Raw genomic sequence first — 10,267 nt, 5'->3', positions numbered from 1 at the left:
TATCGCACGAAATCTAAGATTAATTATTGGACCATCTAGATTTGGAGCTTGTGAACAGGTCGTGTTTGGTGAGCTGAAAACTGATGAAATGAATTTACAAAGAGAAGAAACAATTGACAGTGAGGAATTAATTAAGTTGAGCCTTTTACTCTAACCATGTCCATGAAAAAAAAATGATGAGTGTACATTAATACTGGATACTGCTAGTGCATGGGGCCAAGTCTCACTCATCATGCAAAAGAAATTAATGTTGGTATTTTGTCAAGAAGCTAGATTCCAACAACAAATTATCTCTATAACATATGGAAGTAATGCTGTTTTACTTGATGCATTCACATGGAGTTGTTGTTTTTTCATTTAACTAAGTGTTTTTGATGATTAATATATTTCTTTTCTATGTGTTCTGCAACAGCAAAAACATAAATTCTTTCTTCAGCATTAAAACAATTGTGAAATTTCGGATACCATTTCTCTGTCATTGATTCTTCTTCTATTTTTTAGGTTGAATCATGATTATACCATTATTGAAACAAGAATTCTTCGCCGCCGAAGGCTGTACCGATTCAAAGCTTTTAACATATCGTCTGGTCTTATCTTGCTCCAGGATTAATTAATACGCAGGAGCTTTGAAGCAATGATGCAGTAAGCCTTTGAACAAGAACAAGATTAATGGTATTGATTCTTTTCTCCGAAACTTTTCATTTTTAGATTTGCAGCAAAAGGGGCGCTGCATTTGTAATCATATGTTTGTTGCATAGATTCTCGTTGTTATATTTTTGTCCACAGTCTATTCTTGGTTTTACTAAAAGGAGAAAAAAAGAGTCTGATTTATCAGATTGAAGCTGTATGTTTGATCTTTTTTTTTTCCTTGTTTTTGTTTTTTGGGCCAAGAAACTTAGCTTATATTTCAGCTGCTGAAGGTCACTGCTGAAGCGTGTATGCAAGTATACAGTTCAGCAGCTAACCATTCTACCCATATTTTTCAGCCTACTTATTGTGAAAAGTATGATGCAGTTTAGTGACATGGATTAGAGAGCAAAAATTTTGGGTACGAGATCACTGGTTGGAGATGAAGAATATGGACTCGAAGCAATCTGTTCATAAGCTTGGTGAAACGATTCATTCCCTGCTGGGATTAAAGGCACATTTAACGTCTTCCTGGGTCAAATCGGTTTGTGATATTGTAAAAAACCTACCATCCACTGATATAAAAGGAAAAAAATTAGAGACACAGTGTTCTGAAATCAAAGAAATTGATTCAGGACCGACCATTTCAGGAATAAAAGGTTGGCGCTTCGCATTAGGACGTGCATGTTGTTTTCATTGTTTTCATAAATCACTACCTCATTCTGATATAAACCCTTTGTTTGTATCACTTTTAACAGATGAACTTGCTACTTTATCTGCATGCATAAATCAACTGAACATACAGAGAAGGCAGATCCTAAATGAGTTTTTAGATTCGAAAGGTTAGTTATCTTAAACTTGGAAAAAATCGATCGTCAATGCCGAGGAAAAAAAAAAAATACGAAATTACATCACATTATGTTACAAAGAAACCTTTATCCCTCTGTCCAACAATCAAGATCATGCTGAATCCGCCTTTGAACTCAGCAAAAGTCTGTTTGACTGTCAAGGTTGAGGGTCATATGCAGGATGGTGTTTGATATCATTTACTAATTTGCTGCATCCAACCTGAAAAGTCATTGTAAATAAATCTAGTCATATGCTAATTGTATCGGCCATTGCAGGAAATATCCGTGTCTTTTGCCGTATAAGACCCATCAGTATGGGGGAGAATTTTGGACGCCTAAGACCTGTTATAGCTAAAGATTCAAGCAATGTTCTTTTGAAACTTGCTGATAATAAGAGTAAAAATTACAGTTTTGACAAGGTCTTCCATCCAGGTTCATCACAAGGTGCTTGAATTAGTACAACTTCTCTCTGTGATTTCATTTCGTTCATGTATAGCCCTGAAATAAAAAGCAGACGTATTATGAGCCACCAACTTGAATTATACGGTTATAAGTTATGAAATGAGTTTTATGGTTGTAATTTTTCAGATGAAGTCTTTTCAGAAGTTGAACCAGTCATCAAATCTGTCCTGGATGGCTACAATGCATGCATTTTTGCATATGGGCAGACAGGCACAGGAAAAAGTTTCACAATGGTAAGGACCTTACGATATGGGAACCGCATCAAGTAACATGAAAAGCTCTAGGTGTAATTAAGTGACGTACCAAATAATCAGCTGCTTAGCTAATCTATCTTTAATTAAGAAATTATCCAAATGAGTAATCACTTGCACTGCAAATAAGAACTAACTGGCCACACTATTTATAGTCATTCATAAACTAAGTGAATCAAATCCTATCTGGAGTGAACACGTATATCTCTACCAAAATCAAGAGAATCAATGTAACTTTTCTTAGTCTACCTCTCTCCACTGATAATTTATAGGAAGGTACTCCAGATTCCCCTGGCATAGTGCCCCGAGCAATTGAAGCAATATTTAAGCAAGCAATGGAAAGCAATCATGCATTTCGCATCAGTTTCAGTATGCTTGAAATTTACTTGGGAAGTTTGAAAGACCTGCTTGTTACTCAGCCAACAAAAGCAACTGATCCTTTGCCACCTTGGTAAGTCTGCTTTTTGTACGATGCTAGTTGTTTTCATTAAGATGTTCTTGTCAACTTCAAGATCCTTAATTTTGTCACAGCATTGTAAAGGTCAATGCTCAAACCCTATCATTTTTTTGTCAACTTCATGAAGAGCCTAATTTTCCCCTCTACTGGATGTTCACAGTAATTCAACTAATGTTCATCCACCATTTTACCAGAAAGATCAGTAGGAGTACATCTTTTCTCTGATTTCAACTGAAAAATATCCACTATTTTGAAAAATCTTGAAATGAGTTGGACTTTTGTTTTCCTATATGCAACAAGAATACCTTTCCAACTAACATAATCCACTGTATTTGCAGCCTTTCCATTCATACAGAACCAAAGGGAGGGATTGAAATTGACAACCTAGTGACCATCCAAGTGAATGACTTCAACCAAGCTTTGAGGCTGTATAGATTAGGTTGCCGGTTCAGATCAACTGCCTCTACAAATTCAAACAGGACTTCTAGCAGATCTCACTGGTAATTACTTCTAAGAATTTTTCAAATCGTTTGTGGAATTAGGTTACCAGAGAGCTAAGTGAAGCTTGAGACTCATTAGGAATCATAAAACACTTCAATATCTGACTGCCAATTTTGGCAACTGCTTAATATTTGCAATATCAAATGCAAATTTTTAGAAACTGCTTAATATTGGCAACATTATCTATTACGTTCTAAGTATGCCTCCCTTTTCAATACTTCTAACAGCATGATTCGCATATCAATAACCTGCTTTGATGCTCCTGAGAGGCGACGGGAAAAAAACAAAATTTGGTTAGTCGACCTAGGAGGAAGTGAGCGTGTGCTGAAGACAAAAGCACGGGGGAGAAGGCTTGATGAAGGAAAAGCCATTAATTTGTCACTTTCTGCTCTTGGAGATGTCATTTACGCCCTTCAAAGGAGAAAGCGCCATGTACCTTACAGGTAAATAGGAAACTCAACTCAACACAGCCCATCCCAACAACATGAACTCAGCTGCATAGATCATTTTTGGAATTCAGTTGTATAAAGAGCCCTATCCTCCATTCAAGAATCGAATGAGCTGCATTAGATTTTTTCATTGCAGTGCTAATACTGATTAGTAATTTTCTGCATAATACAACAAAAGACTCCTCAAACTAAGCTAACCCTTTGTTTGTAACAAGGAATTAGAACTTAAGAATCTGAATTGAGTGAAGTTCGAGATTTCAGTCTCCAATACTTCCAGAAGAAGCAGACAATCTCTAAATTCATTAGATTGCAACATGGTCATAGACAGAAACCTAGCTAACAATTTCTTTCTTTTGACAGGAATAGCAAGTTGACGCAAGTACTTAAAGATTCCCTAGGTAATTTTATTCTTTTTTTTCCCATATTCTGTTATTTCTAAGATACACATCAAATAACATAGCAAAAATGAAAAAAAATATATATATATACTTCCCCTACTTTAGGTTGTACCAACCAAAACACAGAGTTCCAGAGGTCTATTTGTACCGATCAAGTGGTACCACTAATCAAATGCTTTTAAACCAAACTAAAACAAAATCATCTCCTCATGGTTTCTAAAGATTATGGAAGTCCCAGTGAATGTCTTTTCATAAGAGTGAAGACATATGATCCAATTAATTATTCATATTATGTAGGTTATATCTGGCCATTTTTCTTTTCCAGGTGAGGACTCAAAGACACTGATGCTTGTCCATGTCAGCCCCAAGGAAGACGATTTGTGTGAGACAATATGTTCTCTAAATTTTGCAACGAGGGTAAAAAGCGTTCACCTTGGGCATGAGGATTCAAATGTAAGTAGATGCAATATTGTATCTTCATATAGCAATTTAAATATTTTAATTAGCTTGGTAGCATGTCAATGAGATCTCAATTTATGAAATACAGAAAAAAGGCACCTTGTTCCCTGTAAATTGGTCGAATCACATGGATATGCAGTGAACGATATCAAAATTTACTATAAGTCAAAAGAAAGCTGAAAGTGACCGAAGAAACTGCTTATCATGCACTTGCAATATAGACTATAACTTTTTATACATAGAATGATTATCAAGAAGTTGCCTAAGAATATCTCTAAATACACAAACTTAGAAAAGAAGGAACAACTATTTAGCTACAGCAAGCATTCTGCTACCAAAAGAAAAAAAAAAAAAGAACAAATCATACAGAAAAGTGGCTAGTAATTCGTCTACATAAATGATACCTTTTTTTTTTTTTTTTTTTTGGGAAAGAAAATAAGATAATGCAATTGTTAGGTGCATTACCTGGTTTGTTGAACTGCCATCTCAGATAATCTCCTCAAACAATGCTTAAGGTTCCTCTGCTTCTGCTTCATTACAAACTGAACTTCTGCATTTCATAATTAAGATGAAATAATTAATATTCAGGAAGCAAGAGACCAGAAAGAAGTTTCAATGAAGAACTTGCAGCAAAAGATGAAAAAGATTGAAGAAGAGCGCCTAAGAGTTAGAGGAGAAATTGAGAACTTAAGTGAGAAATTAGAAGCTCTGACAAGGCCTGCACATTCTTTTCAAGAGCAACTAGAAGTTTCCCATTCATCTGAAGAGCCACTATCTAACCTCAAATGTAAGAAGAATAAGGTTGACGATGTCAAAGTAGCTCCTATGTCACAATTACCAAGATTTATGAGTGCAACTCTTTGCAGCAGAAGAAAGTCTGGAATTCATCTTCATAATTCAGAAGGAAAAGACCGAGCCATTCGGAGAAAAAGGCCATCATCTCATCGTGCTGAGTCTGTGACGTTCCCGGTGAAAAACAAATCAGAATACAACTCAGAGCATAGTATTTCAAGATCTAGCTGTTTGGTGGGTTTGAACGTGAAAAATAGTGCAGACTATGAAACAGAATACAGCCAAGAGACATTAGACTGTGATGTCAAAATTGAAACTTTTCTTGAGCAGGACAGATCACAGAGGACTTCAATCCGACAAGGAGCTCCCCCCGGTTACCTTGAGAAATGTGGAAGTCGAAAGACTGGAAAATTCAACACAAAAAAATTTTCAAAGGTTGATGACTGGCTTTTACATAAAAATGAACCCACTATCGCTGGTTTTACACACAGAAGTAAACGAGTACTAACTATTCCAATCCCAGGGAAGAAACATAGGGGAAGAGAACCAAGCACAGCAGAGAGATTATGTAATGGCCCAGTGCCTGCATATGAGTTTACTGCAGAAAATACTGCCAGCCTTAATAAAATGAAGAAACAGTTTGATGTCAAAGGAGATGAACTGTCCATCCCAGAAGTAATTACCGAAAGACCTCTACCAATGTTGAAGGATTTATTTGAAATGGACTCAAGATTGGATTTCATTTCTTCATCTCATACAACAGTAGGGCAAACAGTGATACAAATGCAAGATTTTAGGGATAGATTGTTGATAGATGATAATAATACATCTAGCACTCCTTCCCTACCTGATATTTGCTGCGGTACACTGAATCAATATAGAGATGATGATGAACTATATACAATGTCAATAATGCAGCCGGTCAAAGGTGAATTGTACTGCTCAGAGAGCATGCTAAGGAATGGTGGGTGCACTTTTTCTCCGTCTGAATCAGATAATAGTACCGTTGGATCAAAAGGAGATTCGGGTGTTTCTGTCTCAATATCGGATCTGGACTCGCTCTGTGAACAGGCGTCTACAGAAATAGGTGTAAACGATAATGAAGAGGAAGAACTGGATGCTTCTTTTGAACCCTTTCCAATGGAAACAAGACCCAGCCCCTTAACACTGAGATCCCAAAGAGCTCTATTTATGAATGAAGTGAATCAGAAGGATCTAAATATGCATCAGAAGGATCTAAATATGCCATACATCCTATCACAAGGAAGTACACATAGCGAAGGTGAGAATGTTCATATTTAAATCAAATATTACTCTCTTATCTGGTCAAGCTCTTTGTTTCTCAAGTAGTTCTCATTCACAATATTACAACTTGTTTTTATTCTCATTCACAATATTACAACTTGTTTTTATTGCACATTGGGCAGGAACATGTTATGTCCTCAAAAAGAAGATCCAGATATTATTTGCCAGTGCTCTTCTAGGATTGGGACTCTATGACTTAGGGTTTGACAACGACTTCTTCCATGGTTTAATGCTTTGAAGCAGTTCTACTGAAGGAAAGAAAGAAGTTGAGCAATTTTGACTGCATAACGGTTGGGTTGAGTGTGAATTGAATGCTTGCATATTCTCTGTTCACTAACCCTTCCCACCAATTTTTTAGGGAAAAAGCTTTAACTGAATAAAAAATGCCAAATCTCTATATCTGTCTGATTAGACAGGAAAAAAATATTATTTTATTTAATCTCAAAGGCCTGGTGGCTCTGTGCCAATCCTGTAAACATGAGAATGATGAGGCTACAGAGATCTATCAGGCAGGCTGAACTGGCACTTCAAACTTGTATATATGCACCCATATATCTATTTTTCATAATGTATGTATGTAGTAGTCGCTTAGATTCTTCTATAGCACAGAATTTTGGAGACAATTTGGAAAAGGTCCATTCAATGAAACGGGCATCTTATGTTGATAATGTTTCAAATTTGAGTCTAGCAGCATCATTCTGACAACTGTTCTTAGAGATTGGAAAGAGAGTGTCAACCACTTCGTTTGTGCAGTTTTTGTTTCTTATCTTCTTGATTTTCCTTTTATTTTGGAAACAACAAAAGTACTACTTAAAAAAAAAAACAAAATGCTTGACCGTTAATAGGTTATGCACAGCTTAAAGACTCACTAGTGAGCTAACATTGCAACTAACACAGCTTTGAAGATGATGAAGGACTTGAAAGGGCTTAGCAACTTACTGGAAAATATGTCTGGTAAGGAACAGAAAACAAACAATTAATTAGGATCCACAGAAAACTGATTGACACAAGCATCTAGTACACTAACTGACAGATTAAACAAAAAGAAGTACGTTAAGCAATCAGCATGAAGAGGAAAAGAAACTGTTTGATAAACAAGTATCCTTAAATGTATAAAGATTATCATTATCAACACATGATTTCAAATTAAAAGGCTCTCTTTATTTATAAATGGGTATCCCATGAATGAATTGAAAATTACAATTAAACTTGCATATTCATGTATGCTACATATGAAAATTTTAATAGGAAATTGAAATAGAGGGGGCAGTATGAGGAAAGTAAAAGAGGCTAAAGATAATAAAGCTATTAGCAGTAATTAAAAGAGACATTTATCAAGAACAAACCTGGCTGTTTATGAGTTGTCACAAGTATTCTAATGCACATAAAGCTTTGTGCATGACCAAAATATCAAGTGATGCCAATACTTGATATCAGGATGAGAGAACGGACCCCATTCTTGGTTAGTTCTTTAATCATGTCTGCCAATGAATCTGGGTCTGAAAGAAAGATACAAACTAAATCCAAGGTCATTAGGTAGGGTCTTTCAAACTGATCAGGGAGTTATGATGTATTAAGTGGTTGCACTGCATTAAAGATTTAGAGCTGCTTGTGTAAGTGGAACTAGAATTACATACTGGCCACATCAGATTCAAGCACTCCAGAAAATTCATTTTGCAGATGCTCAGCAAACTTCATCTGTCCATTTATCTTGCATAGAATTTGGTAGAGTCTATCAAAATCAGGATGGGATGTGTCTCCTGCTACAAATTCATGAACTCTTTTACTCACTTCAATGTAACTGCAACCTGGCATCTTTTTAACTCCCATGTCCCTCATTACTTTCCTTATCTTTCCAGATTCATTCCACCTCCCAAGAATAGCATATATATTAGACAAAATTGCATAATTTCCACTATTATGGGGCTCCAACTTTATCAGATGTTGCAAAGCACACTCTCCTAGCTCCACATCACCATAAATATTAGAAGCAGCAAGAAGAGAGCCCCATATAGCTGCGTTTGCCTCAAATGGCATCCTTCTAAGTAGTTTCTCGGCTTCTTGGAGGTAACCAGCACGGCCAAGTAAATCTATCATGCAACCATATTGCTCAATCTTTGGTTCAATCCCATACCTTGATTTCATGATGTTGAAATACCGGCGACCCAATTCAACCAAGCCAACATGGCAACAAGCAGAAAGGATAGCAATGAAAGTAATCTCATTTGGTTTAACTCTAGCCCTTTCCATGCGAGAGAACATGTCAAGAGCTTCTCTTCCTAGACCATGCAAAGCTAGGCCAGCAATCATTGTAGTCCATGTGATAACACTCTTATTCTTCATGTTCTCAAATACTTGTAAAGCCTTACCAATTTTTCCAGACTTAGCATACATGTCTATAAGTGCATTGTTAAGAGGAACAATTGTATTCAATCCATATTGTTCAATATAGTTATGAATCCACTCTCCCAACTCAACTGCACCCAGTTGCGCACAAGCAGAGAGTGCAGCCAACATAGCAATTTCATCAGGTTTCACATTTTCAACCTGCATTCTTCTAAACAAAGTAATTGCCTCATTAGGTTGGTCCATCTGAGCATACCCTGCAATCAAAGTAGTCCAAGAAATCACGTTCTTTTCAGTCATGAGCTCGAATAGAGCCCGAGCATTGTTCAGATCACCAACCTTTGCATATCCTGCAACCATCGTGTTCCAAACTGCAACATTCCACACTCTAAGACTCAATTCATCAAACACTTTACGAGCATCATAAATGCATTTACAGGAAGCATACATTTGTATAAGAGCCGCGACAACGTGAACATCAGAGTCTAACCCAGTTCCTACTGTTTGACAATGTATCTCTCTCCCCAGTTCAATTGTTGATAACTTAACAACAGCCTTTAATACAAAAGGGAATGAGTAGTTGTCAGGACGCAAGGCGCTGGCTTGAATTTTGTTATAAAGAATGACTGCATTTAAGGGATTGTCAGTTTGACAGAGAGCCTTGATGGTGGTGTTATAGAGATATACATCTGGTTTGGATTTGTGGGTGAAGATTGAATATGCATAATCAGAGAAGCCCAAAGAAGAGCAGGAGTCGATGAATCGGCTAAGCAGGTGATTATTTTGATCAAGGCCTCTAACGATCATAAACCCATGTGCTGCAAACAAGTGTTTGATGTCTGCGCATTTGCACTGACTTAGCAAAGTGACAAGGTCTGCTGCACTTGTACAACAAATGAGACGTTTGTGTATGATCCGTAAAGAGGAAAGTGATATTGATTTGCCCAGAATTAGAGAGGATTTGTGTAAAGAAAACATCTTTAAAGCTCTTCTTATGTCATTTTGTTATGCGCACAAAAAGTCCACTTTTCAATTTCAGGCCTCTATTATCTTGAACTCTTGTTAATGGGCGTGGGTGTGTGCGCGTGCGTGTATCGAGGTTAGAGCTTATTAGTTAAATTTTGGAACACAATGAGACGAAACAGTACTCCTGATTTTGGTGGCACGTTCTACTAAAAGAGACAGTTAGGCCTGGGTTTTTGTAATGATTTTTCACAAGCTAAAAAGGCAGGCACAAAGTCCAAAGATGATTCTTCCAAGTTGAATTTCAAGCGATGGGGTTGGGTTGGTTAGTTGATTAGATGTCATACTCATACAAAAAGATTGGTCTTTTGAGTCAGTTTAAAGTGTTGTTAGTACCAAGTAATTGCTG

The 10,267-nt window shown here is 36.7% G+C and overlaps 2 protein-coding genes across 2 annotated transcripts; one reads left to right on the top strand and one right to left on the bottom strand.

Moving 5' to 3' along the window:
• The first annotated feature begins 395 nt into the window (after positions 1-395).
• Positions 396-7,196, top strand: LOC18050431 (kinesin-like protein KIN-14T). Its single transcript, XM_006445483.2, has 12 exons — positions 396-672; positions 1,015-1,286; positions 1,386-1,469; positions 1,752-1,919; positions 2,064-2,170; positions 2,461-2,639; positions 2,984-3,145; positions 3,374-3,589; positions 3,956-3,993; positions 4,319-4,446; positions 5,041-6,526; positions 6,672-7,196. Exons 2-12 carry the CDS (start codon positions 1,070-1,072, stop codon positions 6,785-6,787), a joined length of 2,901 nt encoding a protein of 966 aa, XP_006445546.1. The 5' UTR covers positions 396-672; positions 1,015-1,069; the 3' UTR covers positions 6,788-7,196.
• On the bottom strand, positions 1,916-9,912 carry LOC18050430 (pentatricopeptide repeat-containing protein At5g56310). The gene is made up of 3 exons (XM_024191149.1): positions 7,896-9,912; positions 4,918-5,002; positions 1,916-1,973 (listed from the first exon to the last, which is right to left on the bottom strand). The coding sequence occupies exon 1, from the start codon at positions 9,871-9,873 to the stop codon at positions 8,179-8,181; it is 1,695 nt and encodes a 564-aa protein (XP_024046917.1). The 5' UTR covers positions 9,874-9,912; the 3' UTR covers positions 1,916-1,973; positions 4,918-5,002; positions 7,896-8,178.
• Between the last annotated feature and the right edge of the window lie 355 nt (positions 9,913-10,267).

This window comes from Citrus clementina, unplaced genomic scaffold (genome assembly GCF_000493195.1).
Source record: "Citrus clementina cultivar Clemenules unplaced genomic scaffold, Citrus_clementina_v1.0 scaffold_2, whole genome shotgun sequence".
Taxonomy (NCBI): Eukaryota; Viridiplantae; Streptophyta; class Magnoliopsida; order Sapindales; family Rutaceae; genus Citrus; species Citrus x clementina.
The sequence above is the reverse complement of the archived record's forward strand: the minus strand, read 5'-3'. Positions and strand labels throughout refer to the sequence as shown.

Coding starts and splice junctions, on each gene's coding strand:
- LOC18050431 (XM_006445483.2), top strand. CDS start 1,070: ATGAAGAATATGGACTCGAAGCAATCTGTTCATAAGCTTGGTGAAACG. Junction 1,287..1,385: donor GACCATTTCAGGAATAAAAG/GTTGGCGCTTCG, acceptor CACTTTTAACAG/ATGAACTTGCTACTTTATCT. Junction 2,171..2,460: donor CAGGAAAAAGTTTCACAATG/GTAAGGACCTTA, acceptor GATAATTTATAG/GAAGGTACTCCAGATTCCCC.
- LOC18050430 (XM_024191149.1), bottom strand. CDS start 9,873: ATGTTTTCTTTACACAAATCCTCTCTAATTCTGGGCAAATCAATATCA.